Source organism: Hypomesus transpacificus, chromosome 11, assembly GCF_021917145.1.
Source record: "Hypomesus transpacificus isolate Combined female chromosome 11, fHypTra1, whole genome shotgun sequence".
Classification (NCBI taxonomy): Eukaryota; Metazoa; Chordata; class Actinopteri; order Osmeriformes; family Osmeridae; genus Hypomesus; species Hypomesus transpacificus.
The window spans coordinates 13,124,805-13,150,404 of record NC_061070.1 but is presented as its reverse complement, the minus strand read 5'-3'; the positions used below and the strand labels follow the sequence as shown (position 1 = coordinate 13,150,404).

At 49.5% G+C, this 25,600-nt stretch overlaps 1 protein-coding gene across 3 annotated transcripts; it reads left to right on the top strand.

Annotated features, from left to right (window-relative positions):
- Positions 1 to 52: 52 nt before the first annotated feature.
- Positions 53 to 24,902, top strand: ttc7a (tetratricopeptide repeat domain 7A). 3 transcript variants are annotated; one of them, XM_047029188.1, is made up of 21 exons: positions 53 to 448; positions 1,659 to 1,842; positions 3,180 to 3,343; positions 3,495 to 3,663; positions 5,687 to 5,817; positions 5,954 to 6,078; positions 6,563 to 6,641; positions 6,801 to 6,970; positions 7,682 to 7,745; positions 8,473 to 8,610; positions 9,083 to 9,166; positions 10,191 to 10,295; positions 11,618 to 11,735; positions 12,253 to 12,310; positions 12,471 to 12,543; positions 12,690 to 12,850; positions 16,513 to 16,629; positions 16,899 to 17,008; positions 17,269 to 17,403; positions 18,807 to 19,009; positions 24,609 to 24,902. In XM_047029188.1, exons 2-21 carry the CDS (start codon positions 1,713 to 1,715, stop codon positions 24,825 to 24,827), a joined length of 2,553 nt encoding a protein of 850 aa, XP_046885144.1. In that variant the 5' UTR covers positions 53 to 448; positions 1,659 to 1,712; the 3' UTR covers positions 24,828 to 24,902. The 3 variants fall into 3 exon arrangements, with proteins under 3 accessions (XP_046885144.1, XP_046885146.1, XP_046885145.1); XM_047029190.1 differs by lacking the exons at positions 53 to 448; positions 1,659 to 1,842; positions 3,180 to 3,343; ... (3 more) ...; positions 6,563 to 6,641; positions 6,801 to 6,970 and adding exons at positions 6,986 to 7,273; positions 7,537 to 7,589; XM_047029189.1 differs by lacking the exons at positions 53 to 448; positions 1,659 to 1,842; positions 3,180 to 3,343; ... (3 more) ...; positions 6,563 to 6,641; positions 6,801 to 6,970 and adding an exon at positions 6,986 to 7,273.
- Positions 24,903 to 25,600: the final 698 nt, after the last annotated feature.

Genomic DNA, 25,600 nt, shown 5'->3' with positions numbered 1-25,600 from the left:
TCAGAGTTTTTTACCAGCCAATCTGTGCACTCCATTAATCCACTCACAAAACATATTCCACCTTGACGCTGACAGTCACGCATTGATGTCATTGCAGTTTAATATTTTATTTTTCTTTCCAACAAGCTAATGTCAGGCTTTCATAGAGAAAATGAAGCCGCCAAAACTCTTTTCCGAAGACTTGAGGTTCTTTTATCATTAATCGGAATAGCAGTACTGTGTGTAGAACCATGTTGTACAGTGGTAGCTGTTTGTAGTTGTCTACCCTGACTACAATGAGATTAGTTATCTAGCTACAATTGTAACAAGCTGGCATCAAATAATTAACTAGTCCACACTTGGATACATTGTACCTTATTGTTATCTAGTTTCTTAATAAGCTGGACTGGAGTGAAAACTTGAGCTGTTGGAAGACTCTCAATGTGTTGCGCTTTACTACTATGTCAAGGTAGTTTTTGCCTCGAAACTTTAAAGACAAATGCTCATGCTTGTTGACATAGTAATTGTAGTTGTCATATTGTTCTTCACATTGTTCTTTGACGCGTACAGTATTTTGCCCTGTTACTGTTTCGTTTAAATTAAGAACCGTTTTGTTTGTCTTGTGCTGCTTATTATACTCCGCCCCTTTCCTAAGCAAATAGTGCGCTCAGGTTTATTATCGCCGATTTGTATCTCAGGTTGAGAAAATACTTTATATTGTTACAAGTGAATGATTTAGTGCTACTTTGTAACTGAGTCAAGTTGACTGGTATAAAACGACAAATGCCGACTGCATGACCCAGTTTCTTCCTGCAGGTGCAAACCTCATAAGCCAATAGGCTAAACCTATTTTAATCAGTGCCCGTTGGCAAGCAACTTGTATTGAACATTGGCAGTTATAACCTAATGATTTCAAATAAAACATTGTGTAAAGTCCAATATTGGACTTAGCTGTTTTATGCGTAGGCCATACATTAAATCCATATTCACTCTAGTATTAGCGCTTATCTCTGTAATTGATCCAGTTAAGCAATTAACAGGGTTAATGAGAAAGATTGAGGACATCGGCGACTAACTAGGACTAAGCCAAATATTCTCTTCCCTGTAGATTCAATTCTATTCAAAGCGATTTTTGTCACCATGCCATACTTGAAATATTTCCACAAAATATTGACAGTAGCCCATCATATACCAATGAGTATGGTCTAAGCCTTAACCGAAGAAGCCTCAGCTTCGCAATCCTTAACCCCTGAAGCCTTAACCGATTAAGTGTTGTGTCAAATTATTGTAGGTATATTATTATGTCATTACATTCTTTTGTTTTCTATTTCCCAACTGTTTTTGTCTGACAAGTTTTTTTATGAAAATAGTTTTGTTGGCCCAACAACGATAGACGGAATTACACGATTTGAATCAGTGATAAATTAGATGCGTAATGACAAGATCATTGCTATTCAAATTAGGCATGAGTTTAAATCTCACTACACCGTAGCCCTGTACATTTGATTCTCGTTTTACATTCCGAAGAAATTCTTAAAAAATATAATATATATATATATTACGTTTGAAAGAGTCTTCAATAGTCAAATCGTTTATATTTGAGCATTGAATGGGCTGAGGCAGCCGCACATGCTCGTAGATAAGTCCACATAATATTTTTTTCCCCCGGTCGTTTGTAGTCCGCAGTTACTCCCATCGTGTCAGGAGAGTACAGTCACCGAGACAGAGCGGGAATGGCATCCAGGGTCTCCTTCTCACAATACCGACTGGAAGCGGAGATTGAGCGCTACCGAGCAGAATGTCAGTGGGACAAGATACCAGCCCTCATAGAGCAACTCGTAGCCGCACGAATTCACGATGACGGTGAGTTGTGTATAGTGCACCTGTTGAATTTAAGTTGTGCCTAAAGTTTCTCTGAATAGACTGCTGTTCCGCATGGACTTTGCACTGTACTATAAACTCACTGTCAAGAGGCACTGGCAACTGCACTACAACATAGTATACATTTTCGTTGCAGCGGTTGCCTACAATTTAGTCTCCATTCAAGTAAAGATTTGTGTATGATACCAAAAATAGAAACTCAATGTTTGTGTTGCACATGCTTTGTAAAGAAAATTCCTGTTGAACTGGACATGTTCAGCACATGTCAATACTATTGGTTCTCCTACTCCACACACCAACACATTATCAGCACTAGGGTGTGTGTTTACCTTGTCTGTTAAGCGGGTAATGTACTCCCCTCTATCCTTCCCTCACCTTGGTACAGTGAAGGTAAACATGAGGCAAGGTGATAATCTCATGACCTTGATGCTTCACTGTTGTTCTGTCAATAATGACTAAATCAGATGTCGTATGACCAATGAGGATATGGGTGGTGAACTATCTTGAAAACTGAAAACTAAAATAAATGTGTGTGCGTGCGTGCGTGCATGCTGGTCTTTGTGATGTAGTTAAATCCTAACTTGCCCAGAGTTGACTCTGCAGGGTGGAGGGACATAGTTGGCCAATAAAAACCAGTGGTTGCAGTGAATGTCAAGGGTGAAAGATTACAAAAGAAACTTTGAAGCTCGTGATTCAAACACAGTGATAGTCTATTTAGCAAAGTTACCGGCTACGCATTTGGCGCTATCCTCCCACCTCCTACTCACTGGTAATCACGGTTGGAGAAATTCCAATAAACATGACGGAGTGTCAGATACGTTAGGACATAAACAAGACGATAAACACTTGTCACAGTCTGTCTCAGGCCTGGCGTCAGAATCACGCCACCACAGACAGGGAAGGAATGAGTACTGAAGCAAACAGGAAGACCCTTAATAGAGAATGTGTACATAAGTGATTTTTATTACCATCCCACGACTTGAAACTTTGCCTGCTCTCGTTGGTTTTCTCTCTGCCTTCAGTCTGGTGGGGAATGATGCTATGAAAGACTTTACTGGCACTGTACTCAGCTGACCTCTGACCCTATGCTCTCTTTCTCTCTCTCTCTCTCTCTCTCTCTCTCTCTCTCTCTCTCTCTCTCTCTCTCTCTCTCTCTCTCTCTCTCTCTCTCTCTCTCTCTCTCTCTCTCTCTCTCTCTCTGTCTCTCTTTCTTTCTCTCTGTGCTCTTTTCCCGTCATCAACCCATGTACTGACCCCCCCTCTATTAGTTTTACTCTTTGTATGTCTACAGCGTCCTAACTTCGTTTGCCTTCCTCCAGATGACTATGGGTCGCTGGTATTGGCTGAGACCCTGCTGGAGGAGTGCTTACTGGATAATGTGAGCCTATTACGGAGCTCCACGGCCCTGATGGACAAGTCGCAGCCCAAACTGTGCCGGGCCAAGGGCCACCTCAACTCAGTCTTGAGCAAGGGTCGACTAGGGGTCAGTGTCTACACCTCTCTTGGCTTTTCCTCCCTCTACACAGCACTTCAAACATCTTCCCTCATCTTTCTCAAAGCCTCACTATCTCACGTCTGTCACGCATGTGTGTGTGTGTGTGTGTGGGGGGGGGTGTATGTGTGCGCCCCCACAGCCCAGGTATCTGAACGAGGCTCTGCTTCTCATGGCCAAAGTCCACTACGTGCAGGGCCGTTACCGTGACGCCCAGGGAATGTGTGCCAGGGTGGACATCGACGAGCTGACACGGGATGAGCAGCCTGTCTACCACCTGCGCCTGCTCGCTGAGGCTTACGTCATCAAAGGTGCCGCATCGAGCGCTCCCAAATGGGGTTTTAAGGCAAATCATATTCAATGTGTGTGGTTATGGTGTCGTGACCATTTGTTTAAGCCAAAACAGATTCCCTAAAGGAACAGTGTGTCCCATAGCTGGATGAATAGACAGGGTCCATTCTGAGGACTACAGAATGTATCTCTGTGAGGGACTTGGAGGGAGAAAGTAACTGATTCTTGGTATCCTGAAGGGAGGGGTGGTGGGGGTCATTCCAAGACACATAGTGTTTTTTTCTCTCCTATTCTGGTCAAGGTTAAGGTGATGGTTGACTAAAAAGGCATCTCCCTTCTCTCTCTCTCTCTCTCTCTCTCTCTCTCTCTCTCTCTCTCTCTCTCTCTCTCTCTCTCTCTCTCCCTCTCTCTCTCTCTCTCACACACACACACACACACAAGCACACGGACACGGACACACAAATGAACCACTAGACAAACAGGAGCCCAAGCCTTCTGGCATGTTACCACCATGTTTGAACAGACCCCTGCATAAATGTTCTTAATAATCTAGTTACTAATCCCCATGGTAGAAGTTATTATAAGCGTAATAGGACCATGTCCTTCTATGGGTCCAGCAGTGACCCTGTCTTGGCTGTAGAAATGTAATCAGGGAAATGGACTGCAATGTGCCTGGCTGGGAAACCTCTGGAAGAACTTGATTGGGGAGATCAGTATCTTCATACCTCATCTATGTGGGAATGAAGCTGGTTCCGATCCATTGAGCGGTGGTTGATAGTGTATTTCTATTTCACCTATAATTGAGGGAAAATGAGTTCAGGTTTTTGGTGGTGACATACTAAAATTGGAGCTGGTTCAGAATGACCTTGAACTGCTGTTTCTCAGAAGACTCTTCTATACATAGATGCGATGGAATAATGTTGGTTGTTTTAGGTAGTTTTCCATTCAGATACTTATTCAAGGGTGATGGTTGTCACTCTTCTGACTTGTTGGCATGGTTAGTAAAGTGAGATTTTTCCAATCACACAGACAGACACTAGCGCACACACATCTGCTCTGAGGGAGCATAATAGTGACTTAAAAAAGTTCCTCTTCCAGCGAACATAATCACTTGACTTTGTCTGTCATGTGACCTGAGAGGAACACACATGGTTCCTCTCACCACAGCACACCAGGTTCAGTTGAGTGTAACAAGGCATTGTCCGCGGCAGCAACCCTCCATGCCATAATTGAATATAAATCCTTATCATCACCATTAGACTCGCCACTTCCTGGTTGATGGCAGGATGTCATCCTCAGCTTGTCTGGTCCGGGGCTGATGGATTTGTTTACTTATGTCATCATTCCTTCAGCAGAAGGACACTCCCATTTGCTTACTATCCAATTCAAAAATGATAGAATCATTTCAGATTGTAATCATTTGTACCAAGCAATACACATTAGACATTGTAAACACTAAACACTTGCAAATAGGGATTTGCCAAGTGAAAGAAGAAATGAGCTTAATCCAGTGAGGAATTTAGTTTAGGAAAGTGTGTTGCAACACAGTGGGAATTATACAGATTTGCTGAAATTGGAGAATGTGAGTGTTATGACATTGTACAGTTCTTGCACCCTCAGGTTTTCTGTGCTAAGTGCAGTGCATATTGTTTTGAGAAAGATACGAGATGGGAATATTTGGTTGATGTCTTGTCCATTGGGTTTATGTGATTGTGGCTGGCATCTGGCCCTGTTCCTGTCCTGTCCTCCCTTCCTGCTGTCTAGGAGGTCTCAGCTCTCTATTTGTTTATACCAGTAACCTACTTCCCCTCCATAGACATGTGTCTATGGTCCTGCCTGGCTCACTCTCCCATACACAGGACATGTTATCTACACTAGGCCAGCTAACGCTCTGCCACAGGCTTTTGCATTTCAGTGACAGTGTCTCTCTCTCTCTCTCTCTCTCTCTCTCTCTCTCTCTCTCTCTCTCTCTCTCTCTCTCTCTCTCTCTCTCTCTCTCTCTCTCTCTCTCTCTCTCTCTCTCTCTCTCTCTCTCTCTCTCAGGTCTGTCTCTGGATCACCAGTCTTCCTCCGGTGCTTCTCGTGTCCGTCTGTCGGAGAGGGAAGAGGAGTGTCTGTCCTGCTACCTAAAGGCCTGCGATGCCTCCCTCCTATACCTGCAGGAGCTTGACAAAGTGTGTGTGTACATTTGTAGCTGTCTTACCTCACTCACCGTAAAATTGGTTGGTGTGAGTGATAATGATAGTAGACTTGGCAGTAGAAGGCAGCATGTATTTACTGCTCCACCCTCCTCCTGGCGTGGGTTGGCAGGCTGTGGTCACTCCTGGCTCCAAGATGGCCAAGGCCAGCCTGGCTCCTCCACCGTTGGACATGGACCTGGGCTTCTTCCAACAGGCAGCACTCCAGAGTGCCTACCTGTGTCTGCTGCACAGAGGGTCAGTCTTTAGCTTATGTTTTAGTCGTAGTAACCGATATATAGCATAGTTATAGCTATGGATGTCACTTTTAAGCTATGATAGGTACTAATGTTATGGATATTACCGAGACTAAAATGGGGTATTTCTGCGGCAGTTTAGTTTTGTGTCCAGCAGGTGTCAGTGTTGGCTCTTCATAAAACTAGTCTGTGGGTCCAGTGCTGCAGTGATTGTAGATCATGTATTGCAGTAGTTACTTATTCTACTGTAAACTGTAGCCTCGGCAGCAGAGGGAGAGCAGTCTAAACACCACAGAGTAACGGAAAAACCGTGTCAACCCTATCTGACATCTGCCACATCAGTTATCTACCTTTCTGTGTTTTCTATACCCACATACTAGCCTTGTTCACACCACAGTCTGTTTCTGTATCCTATTCTTTGTGTTCCAACGTTTATGTGACTTTATACTGCAATGTGCTTGTGTGTGTGTGTGTGTGTGTTTTAGTCACCTGGCTCAGGGAGCCCATCAGCTCCGGAGGGTCCTCAGGGTAGTCGAGTCTCGAGGCTCCCAACAATTCAGAAAGGTGCTCACCCCCCCCACCCCCCACCCCCCCTCATACACACACACACGCACGTACACACAATATTTATATATATATATTACGAGGAAGTATTACGAATATGACATTACTTGACATGGCATTGCACGTGGTCGGACCTAGTACATGTGGAATGTGTGTCAGGGTGCAACGAGGAAGCTGGCAGAGGTGTTGCTCAGCTCGGTCAGTGAGGACAGCTACTGGGCCCCCTCCGGCCCCCCACCCTCCGCTTGGCTCCACAGAGAGGGCTCCGCAGCCCCCAAAGATGCCATCTACCCCTCCTCCAAACCCCCCCAGCGCTACAGCATCGAAGGGTACGTCTAGTTCTCTCTTTCTACCTCTTTCTCTCTCTCTCGCTCTGCCCTCCAAATGATTGCATTTTTTATCGTCGTACATGTTGAGTCAGGGTAAGACATTCCCGCTGGAACTAAGGACAGGAAAACAGCTAGGGGTAATGGATGGCTTTTGTTTGCAGTTTGCCCTGTCTTGTCTTGCGCACGTCAGAACAGGACCCAGAAAGTGGCTTGTAATTGTAATGTAGTTAGCCTGTACCATACAGGCATAGGAAGACAGCTAAAGGAACCAGGAACCAGAGACAGAGACAAGGAGGGATGAAGGTAAGAGTGAACAGCAGTAAAGGTGGAGGTGCCCAGAATGAAACCGAGGTACCAAGATAAAGCTTGTAAATAGTTGAGGAGAGTGGGTGGAGGTAAGATGAAACCTATTGGATGTGTGTATGTGTGGCCGAGCAGGGCTCACTGTGTGTGTGTTTGGGCGTGCGTGTGTATCCTTGTGTGTGTGCATGCATTTGTGTGTCTGTGTGCGTGTGTCTGTGTGCGTGTGTGCGTGCGTGTGTGTGTGTGCGTGCGTGTGCGCACAGGACACTTGAGAGAGTGCTGTGATACCCCAGGAGTGGTCGGGCTGGTATTACAGGTGAGGCTGAAACAGGACACTGCACCGTGATCTCCCCACAGGATGGGGCTCTTACGTGTTTGTGTCACTTCCTGTTTCCTGTCTCCCCGCAGCTGCTTCTGCCCCCAGGACGTGGTGGAGGAGGCCGTGCTCCTGCTGCTCATCTCTGAATCCATGGTGAGACCTGGCTGGCTGGCTGGCTGACTGACTGGTTGGCTGACTGGTTGGCTGACTGGTTGACTGGTTGTCTTTCTGTCTGTCTTTCTGAATGACTGGCTGGCTGTCTGTCTGGCTGACTGGTTTGCTGTCTGTCTTTCTGGCTGACTGGTTGGCTGTCTGGCTGGCTGGCTGGCTGATTGGTTGGCTGCCTGTCTTTCTGGATGACTGGCTGGCTTTCTGACTGTCTTTCTGGATGACTGGCTGGCTGGCTGCCTGGTTGTCTTTTACCTCTTTCTCTTTATCCCTCTTTCTATTTTGCTATATCTCTCTTTCTGTCTCTTCCTCTGTCTTTCTTGAGAAACTCACATGCCTCATTTCTTGCACTCCTGCGCTCTTCCAGCTAATCCACTGACTAAGATGACATCTCACTACGAGGGTTCCTAGGTACAGTCAGAATGCATGTTCATGCTTGCCCTGGGGCAGGGGTCTTTAGTCTTACTCATTCACGGGGAGACTCAAGCATTTCAACCATTTATCACGCTGAGAAGTAAGAGATAACAAGCCCTAACTGAGCCCGGGTTCAGACAGTCTTTAACCGCACAACTGCAGCACTTGTCTCTCATCTCATGTTTATAGTAGGGCTTCCAGGTGTGCCTTCCTTCCCTCCCCAGGCTCTCTGACTTCCTCCCTTCTGTCTATACAAGCTTCCCTCCTTAGAGCCCCTGCTCTCCATCTCCCCCTACAGGCCAGCGGAGACGCCGTCATCAGCCGGGCGCCCGACCAAAAGGAGGCGAGGGAGGCCAGTCTGCAGGATGCCACCTCGGTGTACGACCTGCTGAGCATCGGCATGGCCAGGAGGGGGCAGTATGCCATGCTGTCTGAGGTGAGAACAGGGGCGAGCGCCAACTCGGAATGGCAGAGAGGGAGGTTAGGGGAGAGCTTTGCCTTTGCCAACTTTTTAATGAACACCCCTGCAGGGCCCTCTGAGTTAGATTACGTGCCTCTCTCTCTCTCTCTCTCTCTCTCTCTCTCTCTCTCTCTCTCTCTCTCTCTCTCTCTCTCTCTCTCTCTCTCTCTCTCTCTGTCTGCGATTCCTTCTCTCCTTTTCTGTCGGACATTATTATGTCTCCCACCATCTTTCTACTACTTTTACTCTCCCTTTAAAAAAAGAAAATGCAGTCGTTCCTCTGGCCTTGTTGTCTACGTCAGGGATGGATGTGTCCTACCCATTAACATCCTCACCGGCTACTGGTTAAAACCAGTCAAATCAACCTTTAACCCTTGAACTTTAACCTCCCGAGCCTACAGCAGTCTTGTGGTTTCACCCCGGCTGTGTGTGTGTGTGTGTTCTCCAGTGTTTGGAGCGGGCCATGAAGTTTTCCTTTAATGAGTTCCACCTCTGGCACCAGTTGGGCCTGTCGCTCATGGCGTCTGGGAAGGTGAGATCATCCGCATACCTCTACATTTCATTCTACCACACACACATGCATGCACACACACGCACACACACACACTCAGACACACACCCACACACATGCACGATCATGCAGACACACACACACCCGCACAACCCTTCCTGGTATATATAAGCATAAACTCCAACTGTCTGTCTAGCCAGTTCAACCTGCCTGATACAGACCTGATTTGGTCTTCATTTGGACAACAATGGAGGGCGGAGGACCCTAACCACTTAGTGAGTGTCAATCCAATCAATGTAAAACAGGCATAAGTACCTAAAAGGGCCTTCAAACTATTTTCTGTTAGCCGTGCTACTACCGGTATATGCCACACATAGTAGGGATATAAGGAAGCACTCTACTGGATATTCATGGGGCTGACTGAACCAGAGCTGCAACCTGATGAGTGACGTGCTAATGAGTATGAGTAGCCTGACACAGAAAGATCTGGAATCCTTCGAAGGAGCCAGAATAGTAGGCAGACGCAGGGCCAGATGCCTCGGAGAAGTGTGTGTTGCTGTGTGTGTGTGTGTCTGCCCGTGTGCGACTGCGTGTGCGTGGCAGTGCGTGTAACAGGAAAATGGATGTCTCTTGCGGGGTGGGGTGACACTGCAGATCAATGGAAGGTTCTAGAAATAGGCTGCTCCCTAGAAGGAGAGGGGGGCCGCCTCACTGTCGTCAGATCCGCTTCTATTTAGGGGCCGTGTGTGCGTGTGTGTGCGCGCGTGTGCGCGTGTGTTAAAACGGAGAGTGCTGCATCTATGATTGACCTACATGAACCATCTTCAGTACCGTGTATCTCCACTGTAGACCAGCTGGGCATACGAACAGCAACAGTGACCGTGCGTGTGTGTGCGTGTTTGCTGTTGGTGTCCTCTGTACCACTGAGTGGTCTGTCAGGTGTGCTGCGCTTAAGCAGGAAGCAATGTGTCAGGGTGTGTGTGGCTGTTCTTTTTCTGTGTGTCACTGACTTTTCGGTGTGCGCGCGTGTGTGTGTGCATTCCAGGGTGTTGGTGCTGTGTCTGTGCTAAAAGAGTGCACCAGGATGAGGCCGGAGGACCCCTCGCTGCCCCTGTTGGCAGCCAAAGTCTGCATCGGCCAGCTGCACTGGGTGAAGAGGACACACACGTACACATTATGAACACAATTCACGTTGAAACATGTTCATGCAAACGAATGAGAACGTTTGGAATGCAACAGTTTTGCTTATGTACAATTCTACAGGGCACTCCATTACATTTTCACAGTATTTAGACGCCCGCCACACACACACTCTGACACACACACAGTCTGACACACACACTCACTGCTCGTGGCGGGTTGATGATCCTGGCAGGGCCAGTATGGTGGTTGAGAGTCAGATTAGGGGGGCACAGCGATGGCCCAGGCACATCTGTCAGCAGCGGGAGAGATCATAGCCTGCTGGAGACTGTAAGGAGCTTACAGCCGTAATCACAATAGGACACTATGGCCATAGTGCACAGCATTACATAAAGCTGGAGCCACCATTATCCGACCCCAGAGAGAGAGAGAGAAAGAGAGAGAGAGAGAAGCCACCCATACCATGACTTCTAGGATCTGCAGGATTGTGGCTGGTGAATGGAGAGATTGGGAGGCCTTTGACCCTCGGGGCTCCACCCATCCACAGCTGGCGTATGGGAGGCGGCATGGGAGGCTATGTGGTGGATGTTCACAGGGCAGAGGTCCTAATCCCTGTCAGATCCAGGGGTCAGGGTCTGCATGATCAACCCTGCAGGGGCTTCCCGTGGTGGCTCAGGTCTGACTTCCTACAGGGACGGACAGAGAGAAAGAGAGGGTGGGAGAGGGAGAGAAGAGGAAAAAATATGTCAGAGAAAGTGAAGGATGTAGGATGGTGGGGGGGGGTTTTGGCAGCAGCTGTCCTGCTGTTTCTGCTGATGACCCACCCCCCCCCCCCCACCAAGCCCCACTCCCGCCCCCCCCTCCCCACATACCACACAGAGCGACATAGTTTTACCTCTGCTCAGCTCCGACACACCCTGCCGGCAGCTGGCCGAGTTTGTGTTTATTAGAAAGTGTGTGTGTGTGTTCTGTCCTTCAACTAGCACTGGGCTGCCCTTCAACTGAATCTACTTCATCTGGCCCCGCTGTAACCCACACCAGCGTTGTCACACCATTCGATAGCATTGATTCAGCCTTCAGACAATGTCATCGATCAACACATTGTCTCATACACTGTCTCACTGTTGTGGTGCTCAACAGTCGCTTACACAATTACAGTCAATCAGATCCAAGTCTGGAATGATAACCCCTTTTTTAATGTGTGTGTGTATGTCTGCATGTGCGTGTGTGTACATGCCTGTGTGTGTGTGTATGTGTGTGTGTGTGTACATGCCTGTGTGTGTGTGTATGTGTGTGTGTGTGTACATGCCTGTGTGTGTGTGTGTGTGTCAGCTGGAGGAGGCGGAGGCCCTGTCCCAGAGGGTAGTGTTGATGGGGGAGGAGGCTGCAGAGTTCCTCCCCAGAGCCTACCTGGCCCTGGGCCTGTGCTGCAGCCTGCAGGCTTCTGACGGTGAGGGAGCCCCCCCACACACACACACACACACACACACTCAAATACCCCCCCGAGACGTCCCACTCCAAGCTGCCACTCTTTTACAAGTAGACAGACCCCCCCCCCCCCCCCCCGGAATAATCCGATCCTCAACCTATAGTCATATACTTCATATTGTGTCTCCTCCGGCCCCCTGCAATCATCCCCCCCCCCCCACCCCTCCCATAGTTGTACCTCACAGTTTGAGAACCTTTGTTAAGAATACACCACCACCCTTATACAGTATCTATATAATAGCAAAGTTGACTGACACCCGCCTATGAATATGATATGAGACACTGGTAAGAGTTGTCTAACTGAATGTGAGTTGTGTAGGCTTTACGTAAAGGATGTTATTACACTGGGGATGGATTATGATTCTGTCTAAACCTTAATCCCCCTCTCTCTCTCCCTCTCTCTGTCTCTCTCTCTCTCTCTCCCCTCTCTCTCTCTCTCTCTCTCTCTCTCTCCCTCCCTCCTGTCTCTCTCTCTCCAGCCACCCTGAAAGCTGACCGGGATGAGTTCAACAAACGAGCACTACAAGCTCTCCACAAGTAGGTGCCCCCCTCCCTCTCTACAGCAGCTCATGTCTAACCCTAACCTTGTGTGTTTGTGGCTGCATAAATGATGCGAGTAAACCTTCAGTTGTGTGTGTGTCTGTGTGTGTGTGTGTTCTTCAGCATTATCAGTCACTGTCTCTCCTCTCCACCACAGAGCTCATGCACTGGACCCCCAGGATCCTCAGATAGCTCTCTATCTGTCCCTCCAGCTGGCTCTCGTTAGACAGGTCAGCAAACACACCCACACACACACTCCTCACTCCGCACTGCCCTACATTATGTCCTCCATTTTCTGTTGTGGTCACTGTGTCGTTATTGGAGTTTCTATCCTGGCACTGTGTGTGTGTGTGTGCCTGCGTGTGTGTGTGTGCAGCTAGCGGCAGCCATGGAACCTCTGCAGGCGGCGCTGTCTCTGCGTGGGGACGACCTGCACTCCCTCCACCTGTTGGCCCTTCTCCTCAGCGCCCAGAAGCACCTCCGGCACGCCCTGGACACCCTCACCCTGGCCCTCAGCCAGCACCCCGACAACTTCAAGTAGGACACCCACATACGCGCTCCTCGCCTCCACTCCCGTCACACAGACAGTTCCCTCTCGTTGTCTTTCTTGACCCACTTCAGATACCGTGAGAGAGAACCACCACTATCTGTCCACTTCTTGTCACGGCTGGTTCGTTTTGTCGGCGTGGTCGACGCCGTGCCAGGTGGCCCCGGCACAGTCCCAGTCAATCAGTGGCGAGTGGGCATGCTTCTGTGACACCCTCTCGCCTTCCTCACTTGTGTGTGTGTGTGTGTGTGTGTGACTGTGTAAGACTAGCCCCGGGGGGGGGTGTGTCACCTAGCCAGGTGCTGTAAGACTCAACTCCAGACCTAGACCTCTCGGTGGGGATAGGATGTCTCCGCACCGCAGTACAGGGTCACACACACACACACTCCTTATTTAGACGTGCCAAACCGGGTGTCTGCATTGCGTTGCTTCCACCCTCACACACGACGCACTGGGCTCCCACTGTGTGCTGCTCGACCCAACGATGTTGTACAGACAAACAGACACATACTGCACTCATACACACACACACACACACACTCACTCAAATGCATCCATACGGATGTTTCGGTTGCCTTGCTATTCAGAATCATTCAACGTGCATCGCTATCTGTCACTGTTTGTTACCAGCGCTGTTATTATAAATACGAGTGTTTGTTTCGCTGCCACTTTACCCGATTACTTCCCAATCATTTGACGAGCACCCAGATACACATTTCACTGCGTGGCCATTTGGGGTCACTGTTGGACTCCACGGTCTTCAAGCGGGGAGAGGAAGGAGCACAAGCAGCCAGAGAAAACAGCTTGGAACTCAGAGGACCCGGTCGAGAAAGGAGGAAGGGAGGGATGGAGGAAGTGATGAGATGTGGAGTTGGAGAAAAAGCAAATGTTCCTTTTTGCATTTCATTGAGGATTATTTACATCTTTGGTCGCGTTGGAAATGGTCATATGGCTTTCTCTCTCTACCTCCACGTCTCTGACTCTCTCTGTGTCTTACTCTCTCTCTCTGTTTCTAACTCTTTCTCACTCCCAGACCACACACACACACACATACACAAGCAAAACACAAAAACACAAATCGCGGCTCCTCCATTGAGACACTTGACTGCTTTGACCCATTTAAGAGCTATTTGCTGTGCTCAGCCAATCACAGCCCACTCTGCACTAGGAATCCCCATCACCCCGGTAACCATGAGGTCATATGGGTAGAGCAGTCAACATCAGTTGTTGTTCCAGGCCGTTGTTATCGAGAAAGGGAGAGCATGGCACGTCCTGATCAGGGAAGCGTGCTCATGTTTGTCTGTGTGAGCGTGTTTGGAGCGTGTTTGGAGCGTGTTTGGAGCGTGTTTGGAGCGTGTTTGTGTCAGGAGATGAATAGGGCAGCGTTGGATTCTAGGTATCCCCAGACGGCGTTCTGTTTATGTGTGCTCTCTCTCTCTATATATCTCTTTCTCTGTGCGCTTGAGAGTGTGTATGTGTGTGTGCTATGTGCTTGCGATGCTTGTTAGCAATGGGATCTCTGCGCCACAGCCGTTGCAGACTGTCAACGTGTTGAAGCGCAAGGAATACTTGTTCATTCCCTCAGTTCTCTCGCTCTCCCTTTCCCTGCCGTTCTCTCCCCCTCTTTATCTCAATCTCTCCGTCTCTCTTTTTTCTTTGAAATTGTAATCAGGCAGTAAACAGGCATGCATGTCAATGTGGAAAGGGATTCTATAGAGGCAGCTGAGAGGAGAGAAGAAGAGCGGAGAGGAGAGGGGGAAGGGAGGATAGAGGAAGACATGGGAATAGAGGATTTGAGAGAGGGGGAGGGTTTGAGAGAGGGAGAGTTTGAAAGAGAGGGATGGGAGGTTATAGAGAAAGAGGGAAGGTTTGAGGGAGGGAAAGATGGAGGGAGGGAAAGATGGAGGGGTTGAGAGAAATAGGAAGAGAGAGAGAGAGACAAAGTGTGAGCATGGTGCTGCAGTTTGTACTAAAGAGAATGATTAATCCCAGCCTTTGATTCTGCATTCATCTGACGGGATGTTGCAGAACAAGCAAGTGAGCGTGCGTGCGTGTGTGTGTGTGCATGCATGTATAAGCGTGTTTTTGCGCGTGTGTGTGTGTGTGTGTGGAGTGAGTCCACTTCTCTGTGGGAGTGAGCCATGAGTAATAGATGGGCCACTTTTTCAAGTGAGCGTTATGTTCTATTTATATATGGAGTTTAGAGCAGGGCTCCGAGCTGCTGGCAGGAAAGAGGGTTACCTCAGCAGCCTGCTCACCTGCTGCCTCAACAGCAACACTCACCTCGCATGACGGAGACCCACAGAGGAAAGTCAGGTGCCGGGGAGAGAGAGTGAGAGTGAAAGAAACAGAGGCATGCGAAAATATCGGACGACATCCGAGATAGCAGAACCAATTGCGAGATGTGCAGAGAAAGGGATAAGAGGGTGAGATGGAAAGATATAGGGGAAGGGGGGGTGGGGGCGTTGGCATAGGTACGTTACGTCAGTCGCACTGTATCTGCAACTGAATGTCAGTGTAAGTCGACGTCAAACTGGAATTCAAGTTGAAAACGGAGAACTCCAGGGCAACTTCCCTCTAGTAGCATCACTCCTCTCCTCTCATACTGTACAGGATGCCTGCAAATAACCAACAGAACAACACCTCAACACACGGTTTCACACCCAGTTTCACACACACAACACCTCTAAACAGCACCCGCTAGCTAGCAGACGCAAAACCACACACAAACACGCCCGACAGCCGTGTCCTTAACGCCCAATCCCTCAGCAGCGGTTGTCATCCTCCTGTCAGACAATCCAGCAGGAAACCCCCCTCAACCCACTCCCCCCCCCCTCTCGTTCTCCTTCTGTCTTTTTCTCTCTTTTCTTCATTCCTTCTTCCTCCCCCCACAGGCCCCCACCCCTGAGCCGGTAACGAGCCACATTTCACCAGGAGTTTGTCCCCCGGCGCGGCCCATCTCGCTGCGCTATTGATCCAACTCTCCCTCCATCTCGCCCTCGCTTCCTCTCTCTCTCTCTCTGACAGGAGATTGCAGAATAATTGCAGGAGCCGTACACTGAGGAGCGGACAGGCGGACAGGCGTCAGATTTAGGGTCTCTCTCTCTCTCTCTCTCTCTCTCTCTCTCTCTCTCTTGCTTTTCTCTCTTTCTCGCTCTCTCTCTTGCTTGTTCTCTCTCTGTCTCTCTCTCTCTCTCTCTCTCTCTCTCTCTCTCTCTCTCTCTCTCTCTCTCAGTGCTCATGGATGAGTGATGCCCCTGACAGAGTGCCTCTTCTGAGAAGCCCCTCTGGCGCGCGCACACACACCTACACACACCTACACACGCCTACACACACCTTCACACACACACACACACAACTCTAGCACCGTGGTCCCTTTGTGGAGCAGAGCTGCTGTTCCACCGATTCTCCGACAGTACATCACACATTGTCATCCTTGGTGCCCACACCAGCGAGGCCTGACCATAGACAGGACAGGATGCCAGGCGTGATACACACTGATCAGGATCACATCTATGGAGCATGGGTTTGAGCTGCTGGGGGGCTGACATTGTTGTATATCCAGTGTATTATATTATATTTTGAAATGAGGTGTGTATGTTTGTGTGTACTTGTGTGTGTGTGTGTCCATGTCTGTGTGTGGTTGCTCCAGTCTGCTGTTTACTAAGGCGAAGCTGGAGGAGGCTCTGTTTGGGCCGAGTGTTGCCCTTCAGACCTGTGAAGACATGCTGCAGCTATGGCAACAACGATACGACGTGAACCGTGTCAGGTGTGTGTGTCTGTGATAAGTTGACATAGAGGTTTGTGTGTGTTTATGTGCAAGCATATCAAATCGTTACACAAGTTCTTTTTGTCTGTTAAGCATGTTAGTGTGTGTGTGTGTGTCTCTCTCTCTCTTCTCTGCCTGCCCAAGTCCATTACAGCAACCATTACTGAAATTGATTTTGTGTATGTATGTGGGTGTGGGTGTTTGTGTGTGTGGTCAGTGGGGGATGTCTAGTATGTGGTTTATTGATTAGCTGTGGTGTACTGTTACAGCGAGGGGGATGACAACAGTAGTGTACCACCAGCAGAGCCTCCACCACCGACCATACGCAAGACCAGCCTCGTTCACCTCTACCTGCCTGACTTCCTAGAGGCAGACACTGGTAACCTTCTACGCTGCCCGCTGCCCCAGCTAGTGTACACTACGCACCACGGCGCGCTAACTAGACAAATGTTGTAGATAAATAGAGGTGTGTCATTGATATGTTGTATCTGAAAAACTGAGATTGTACTGGTTTGTATTTGTTTTGTGTGGAGTCTTACACCGGGCCTTTTACAATACATTATTGGCAATGTGTGTTCTAGAGAGTTGGTGTATAGGTGTGTGTGTGTGCTCTCTGTCTAACCGCACTCTCTTGCTCAGGTTCTCAGAGCAGCCCTTCAGTAGCAGCCTCTCGATTGGAGCAGGCCATGTCAGAGGTGTCGGCCATCAGCTCCGCCCAGCGCCACGGCCCCGCCTACATCTGGACCACCCTGGAGCGCATCTGGCTGCAGGCAGGTGAGAGGAGGGAACGAGGGAACAAGGGAATGTACACCCCAAACACCAGTGGACAGGACCGGGGAGTGGGTTAACATACTGCACCGAGCAGCAATCAACTTACCAGTGTTTGACATGGGGTTGTGTCCCCTGGGCCAGATTTTAATAGGAGGTTATTTTTGCCAATGAACCCGTGACCCTAAACAGCTCCCTGCTGAGAATATTCGGAATCAAGCCTGAAAAGATGGTGCTCCTTACCCAGGCCAGAGACAGCCAGGGTTCAGGGACTGGACTGGACTGTGTGACCTAGGGGTGTGTCTCCTTCCCTGGGCCAGCAGTCTCCTCTCCTCCTCCTCTCCTTTTCCCCTCCTCTCCTTTCTTTTCCTGCATTCCTTCTGTCGCGGGTCACTTCCTGCCTCCAATCTCACATCCTCATCACCCAAATAGCAGGACACACACATAAGCAGACACACACACACACGCAGGCCCGCTCACACACATGCAGATCCACAACCATGAAACTGATGACAAACCACAGAGTAGACACACATTCACAGACACCCGTGAATTCCAGTTATTCTGAAATTCTATGTAAGCTCTAGTTGAAGAACAGGAAAAACCAGTTTATGTAACTGGATCTGTTTTCCCCTTAAACGAAAATGCTTGTCATAAATTGCTTTTCATTTGTGTTAGTGGTTCATAGAACGATTACGGAATCTCCTGTGTGTTTTACATGCACGCACGCACACTAACAAGAGCTGTATGCAGGCTTGTGGCCATCTGACAAGTTTTTTCATAGTCAATCACTGTCCAGTCCAGTCCTCCCAAGCGACGGCACTCTCGCTGACTCCGGTGACCATTGGTCCTCGCTGACCAGAGGGAGGGTGCAGTAGGCAATCCTGGGACTGGCCTGTGATTGGCCCATGTGGTGCTTATGTGTGTTGGCCTGGGGTTTGTCTTGGGCCCCAGCAGAAGCTGAAGCAGCCAGCTTGCAATGCCCTTATTTAGGCAACAGGCTCATTACTTCCCAGGCACTGCATTCTGGCTGGCCCTCTGTCTCTGTGTTTGTGTTTGTGTGTGTGTGTTCTCCCTTTACAATGTGTTACGCTCAAGATAATGATGTGAACAACACAGCATTAGCAGGCATAGGAATGCCTTTTTTTTCTGGTCCTACTGTGTCTCTTCCTTAAATACCACTAAACGAATCACGTCAAACAGGCTTTGCGCCAATGATTCTCTTCTCTCTTCACTCTTTCTCCCATCCTTTCACTGCCCCCACCTCTCCCTCCCTCCACCCTCTCTCCACCCCCTCTCTCTCTCTCTCTCTCTCTCTCTCTCTCCCTCTTTATCTCTACCTCCCTACTCTCTCTCTCTCGCTCTCTCTCTCGCTCTCGCTCTCTCTCTCGCTCTCTCTCTCTCGGTAGGGGAGCTGTTCCTGGCGGAGGGGCGTGGGAAGGAGGCCCAGTGCTGCATGGTGGAGGCAGGCTCCCTGTTCCCGGCCTCCCCCAGCGTGCTGCTGCTGCGGGGCCGACTGGCCCACCTCCGGGGGAACTTGGACGAGGCAAAGGGGCTGTACGACGAGGCCCTGGCCATCCACCCCACCGGAATCAGCATCCTGGTGCACCTGGTGAGAGGCCCTCACACACAAACACACTAACACACACCGCCATCAACACGTACATCATGCATGGTCACGCAGAGACTCTGTGAAAGACACAGTCTTGGTGGAGGTAAATGCGTACGCACACACACACACACATGCGCACATGCACCTAGACTATGACACGTCCCTGTCTGTTGCTAATAAAGAAGGGTCCAAAATGGGTATTGTCCTTAAAGAGCCTCAGATGAAGACAAACTGACAAATTCACCCTTCTCTGCCCTCTTCAGATCTGGCCCTCCCACTCTCTCTCACTCCTCCCATCTGGACTGATCTCTCTCTCTCTCTCTCTCTCTCTCTCTCTCTCACTCTCTCTCTCTCTCTCTCTCTCTCTCTCTCTCTCTCTCTCTCTCTCTCTCTCTCTCTCTTTGTCTCTTTTTCTGTCTGTCTTTCTCTCAGTCTCTATCTCTCTGTCTCTATCTCTCTTTCTCTCACTCTATCTCTCTGTCTCTCTCTCACACACACGCACACACACATGCACACACACAACACACTCTTCTGTTGAAATCTCTCTTCCACTCCTTCGCTCCTGAGATTGCCCTCTCTCTTCCTCTCTTCTCATCCTCCTGCTGATCCTCTAGATTAACCACAACAGCTTTCCCCTCTGACCTCTCCCTGTTGTCATGGTTAAGAGAGACCACGGAGGGATATTCCTCGAATCCAAGACTCCCACTCTTCCGCACACAGACTCCCATCGCCATAGTGACCATAGATCACTCGTGCACCGGTAAATGCTTCTGGCCACAGTTTTACCACATAAGGCCAGCGCCTGACTCGAGTGTGTGTGTGCATCTGTGTGTGTACGTACCGTGTGTGTGTGTGCACATCGTCCCCATGGGGTAGGAGAGAAGTGCTCTCTTCCATATTTGGCCAGTGGGAGTATCAGTCCCTAGGGGTGAGGATTTGAAACACGGCCAGCTGGCACACTGTTTATCTACGGGCCAGTCGCAGGACAGATGTGCGTGCGTGTGTGTGTGCGTGTGTGCATATACGTGCCTGTGGAAGACTCCTATGAGTGCGTGCCAGGGTGTGTGTCTGTCCTGCTGTGGAAGTGGAACAGCGTGTCATTTGGAGTGTGTCCCATCCTGATGTCCATGTGTTCCTCGGCCCTGTTATCTCTGACGAGGGCGTAGGCATTCAGATCCCAGAGTGTGTGAGGGAGCTCCCTCCCAGCTGCCCCTCACTTCTCTGAGCCCGGCCTACCTAACCCTAGCAACAATGCGTCTATTGTGCAATCCAGTTCATCCCAACCCAGCCTAGCCCCAGGCTAACTTATTCCAGGCAAGACCAGCCCAGGTAAGCTCAGTCTAGCCCAGTTTAACATAGCCAGCCCAGTCTAAACCAGCACAGGCTAAGCAAACCAAGCCCAGCCTAGCCCAGTTTAAACTCAGCCCAGTCTCACCCAGCCCAGCCCAGTTAAGCCCAGGAGCCTGGGAGGAGGCAGTCTGGTAGAGATACAGTATGTCGAACCCCATCCATGTCATGAATAATGCATCACTTTCTCACTTTTTGGACGCACAAAAGAGTTTGTACTCCCTCTCTCAATCACTTTCTGTATGTGTGCACAGTGTGGCACGCTGTTTGTGTGTGTGGTGTGTGTGTGTGTGTGATATGAGAGGCTGTAGTGTGAGCAGTGAGTCATAGCCGTGACCAGCTGGTTGGGGTATTTTTGGCCAGGAAGGGGAGGGTGGAGGATGGCTGGGAAGCCAGTGGAGTTTGTGTGTGTGTGTTTGTGTGTGTGTGTGTGCCTGTATCTGTGTGTGTGCACATGTGTGTATGCAGAGAGAGCTGTGGCCTTGCCTGGCCCTGCCTAGCCTATCCTCCCTCTTGGCTGTACTGTTAAATGATTCCAACCACTCTCAACATCCTCCACATTCCATCACCTCTGCTCTGTGCTCCATACAGGCTGCTGTGACTCAGACACACACACACACACATACATGCACACCAACACACACACACTTGGGAGGCTCCGCTCACACACTGATACAGAATGTCTTCATCGGTGTCTCTCAAATGCATGCATGTTCACTCATACTGAACATTCATACACACACATAAAGACTTAGAGAATTAATCGCAGTTCAAACTATCAAATGTCTCCCCCATGTCTTTACCTCTATTTCTCTTTCTCTCTTTTTCTTTCTGTCCTTCTCTCTCTCTCTCTCTCTCTCTCTCTCTCTCTCTCTCTCTCTCTCTCTCTCTCTCTCTCTCTCTCTCTCTCTCTCTCTCTCTCTCTGTCTGTCTCTTTGTCTCTCTATCTCCCTCCCTGGATGGGGGTGGCGCCAGCTGATTAGATAATGCAAATACATTATTTATAACACTTCGCTTCTTCTCCGCGCTTTATGGGATTGCCTAGCAACCAGGGAAATATATTCTATTGAGCAAGCCCTCTGATAACCGGAAAGACAGAGAGAGAGCGAGAGAGAGAGATACAAAGAGAGAAAAAGACAGGGGGAGATAGAAAGCAACGCCCATATGTGCTCATCTTTTCTTCTCTCTAGTCTCTTTCTCTCTCCCACTCTCCTTGCAATTCTTCTTCTTCATCTCTTTCCTCTACCTTCTCTCTCTCCATCCATTCCCCTCTCACACGCAACTTCCATCTTCAGCTCTCTCCTCCTTCTCTCCATATCTAAATGGTGGGTGTGGTGGTGACTGATTGGATTAGTGTATTTGTTATTGACTGTCGTAAAGTCTCTTCTATCTTGGGCGGTGCTGAGCTGAGAGACTTTCAGGAGTAGGGCCACAGCTAGGTTAGAACCAGGGTCTGCGCCCAGGATAGGGGTTGAACCAGAACCAGAGCTTAGAGCAGGGGCAGAACCAAGGTGAGGGGCAGGTGTAGGCTGGGAGACAACCTGCCCCCACCTCTCATATGCTAATCTTGCATTTCTGGACACCTCTTCGTGTGACTTCCTGTTGTATTGGTACTCATGTCGATAAGTGATTGGATGTGGTCTGATTGGTTGTTCTTACAAGATGATGGTTGGGTACAAAGGGGAATGTAGAGCTTTGTTCTCTAGCTTCTCCTCTCAAGCTGCTACTTCTCCTCGCTCTCTTCTTCCTGCAGTTTCTCTCTCCCATTTGCAATAAGCACGGTAGACTGGGGAAGATTTAATACCTTCATTTTGAAACATGTTTGCCTTGTAATTGATTTCATTAATTTTATCTTATTAGTTATTAGTTATTATTATAGGGGGTCAGATGGCTGAGCGGTTACCCTACTTGCCTCGGGGTGAATGTCCCTGTACTTACTGTAAGTCGCTCTGGATAAGAGCGTCCGCTATATGACTAAAAGTAAATGTAAATCTTATAACATGTAATTTTCATTCAACTTTCCTTAAATCATTCTTTCTCTAAGTAAACCCCGGGTCAAAAAAACGCAAGATTCCAGCATACATGGCCCAGTTGACCTCTCTTCCAGTTGATCAAGGGTCAAGTGACATCTTTGTGGTTGTTTGGGCAATATAAAACCAGCTACACGGGCATGGAGACCTGACAGTCAGGTTTGTCAGTGTAGCTCCTCCCAGGGAGGGATGACCAGGGCTGGGATAACACCCTCGTGTTGATGGGATTAGAAGGTTCAGGTTGGGGCCATCCTCTCGGCCTCTGGGGGCACTGCCCGGACACAGCTACCCTTGGCAGGGGCCGGTCATGGGGTCAGGGCTGGGTCAAGCACACGACCAAATGGGCACTCGACCTGACTATCTGCCTTCTGCTGTGTGTGTGTGTGTGTGTGTGTATGCGTGTGTGTGCTGGTCTGTCTGTAACTCCCTGTCCGGCGTTCTGTGTCTGTCTCTGACTCTCCCTGCCCATGTTTACCTCTGTAGTCTGAGGTCCGGGTGTTTATTTGATTGAACTATTGACCTGACCAGAGGAGTTTTCCGTGGTTACCAGCAGTGTGATTGGTACAGAGGAACAGCAGTCCGGAGGGAAGACGTATGTGTTTGCGTGTGTGTGTTTGTGTGCGTGCATGCGTGTGTGTGTGTGTGCATGTGCGAGTGAAGGTGGTCCATCTGTGATGGCGCGTATTTAGGCCAGTTGGGGTTGAAGAATGTAACCCAGCAGAGTGTCTCCAGAGTAGCTCTCCCATCACTCTCGCTGTGTAAGCCGCTGCTGACAGGAAGCCACAGGGATGACAGAGAATACATCAGAGAGGATGTTCAAGCCTCGACAATACCGGAGCAGTTCGCGCACGCACTTGTAACGCGCGTCTTCGTTTTTCTGCGCTCCACCTTAGATCGCTCTGTCTCTGGTCCATAGAAGAAGAGAGGAATGATGGAGGGGGTATGGTAGAGGAAGGGCAAAGAGAGAGATGAGCAGAGAGAGACAGAGGGAGGGAGGGAGGGAGGGAGGGAGAGAGGGAGAGGGAGAGGGAGAGGGAGAGGGAGAGGGAGAGAGAGAGAGAGAGAGAGAGAGAGAGAGAGAGAGAGAGAGAGAGAGAGAGAGAGAGAAAGAGAGAGGGGGGGGGGGGGGACTGAGAGACAGAGGGTGCATTCTCATTGGAGGCTGCGTCAGAGCCCCCAGACAGCTCGGTGAATTTCAGCCCAATTAATCTAAAGCTTGTGAGCAGAGCCTGCATAACAAGACTCGTCTGTCTGACCTCAGGCAAGCTCGCGCTCCGAAGGCCATGTGTGTGTGTGTGTGTGTGTGTGTGTGACATCTCTGGGCTTCATGCCGTTGGTCAGTTGCGTGAGCCTCTATCCTGCTGGACTCTGGAGACACACACTGAGAGAAGCGCCAAAGAGACATGTCACGCTGCGCTGACCACTGCCCCCTCACACACACACACACACCCACACACACACCTACACACACACTGTGTCACAGCAGCACACACACACACACTGTCACAGCTGCACACACAATTCCATCTACTCATGCACACACTGTCCTCTCTCGCTTGCACTACGCCCCGACTCCCGCTCACACATACACACACATATACACAGATACACACACGGACAAATACACACACACAAACATAGACAAATACACACACAGACACACAGACCCACCCAGACACACACTGACCCACACACGGGTAAGCTCTTCATGGCATGCACACACCCTCCTCTTTGGGAGGGCCCCTGGCTCGAATCACCAAACACGTCAGTGCAAATGAACTGTTTGGACCAATAAGAGGTTTAACTAGCAACAACTCATCTCTGTAAGATGCTGGACGTGGCAGTCCCTGTGTGTGTCTTTTTGTGTGTGTGTGTGCGTGCGTGTTTTTATTTGTAATGTCTGCATGTGTGCATGTGGGGCCTTCCCTGACACGTAATGTTTGTCCAAGGCAGGGTTCACCAGGGTCTTTATCTGCAACACAAAGCCAAAGCTCTCTCTAGCCTTTATAATCTTCTCTCCAATTGTTCTGGTCAGAGCGTCCTTTGTAAACAACAACATACGGTTGGGTGGTGAAGAAAACAATGAAGAGAAACATCAGTACCCATTTCCTGTCTTATTTACTCTTGAGACAACCCCCCCAACCGCCCACGAACCCTTTCCCAAACTGGGCCAGTTGCCGAATATTCTGTGCTCCAGACTGACACCCTGCCCTTCCCCTCAGGGTCAGCTGCTGGTGCAGACGGGGCGGGCGGGCCTGGGGGAGAAGGTCCTGCGAGACGCCGTGCAGGCCCAGAGCACGGCCCACGAGGCGTGGAGCGGCCTGGGGGAGGCCCTGCAGGCCCAGGGCAGCAGCCAGGCCCCCGACTGCTTCCTGACCGCTCTGGAGCTGGAGGCCTCCTGCCCCATACGGCCCTTCTCCATCATCCCCCGTGAGCTCTGAGCAGGGGGGAGGAGGAGGAAGAGGAGGAGGAGGGCCCGGCCAGTGGAGGATAGGGGATGGGGGTGGGTGGATGGATGGGCATGGAGTTGGGGGGTGGAAGCGGGTGGGTGAATGGAGATGGGTATTTCTAGATGGGGTTGGGGGTGGAGAAGGGGGGCTGGAGGCAATCTGGCTGGGATGCATGTCTTACATTAGCATATTCACTTGCACATGCATACATACATTAACACATGCACACACACACACACAAACACTGATTCCTTTGAATCACACAAGCACGTACCATACCAACTCTTTCTTTCTCTGTTCCTCTCTCTTTGATCTCCGTCTCTCTCTTGCACATGCTCATACACACACTCCCCGCCCCCACACACACACACACACACCACACCATGAGATCTAATACACGTACACACGACACACACATGCACACATACTCACTGATGTCTGGACTTTGCACCTGTTCTCTCAGGGATTCTGTTATTATATCGTTCCATTTCAAATCATGTCCAACCATTGACTCATTCCACGTCACTGAGACCTATATGTACTGTGTGTATGTGCGTGTGGTTGAAATAACTCCATCTGTGGTGTTGAAAATCACTGGTCGGTTTGTACTGTAAGTGATTCATCCTGTGTGTTTGAGTGTTTTTTTCAGTGTTTTTTCTGCGTTTTTTTACTAATTCACCCATAATTCTTCCCATAAACAATGTTTTGAAACCCAAACCCCAGCTTCACGTGTGTCTTCGTCTTTCTTGTGATTTGTGGCTAAT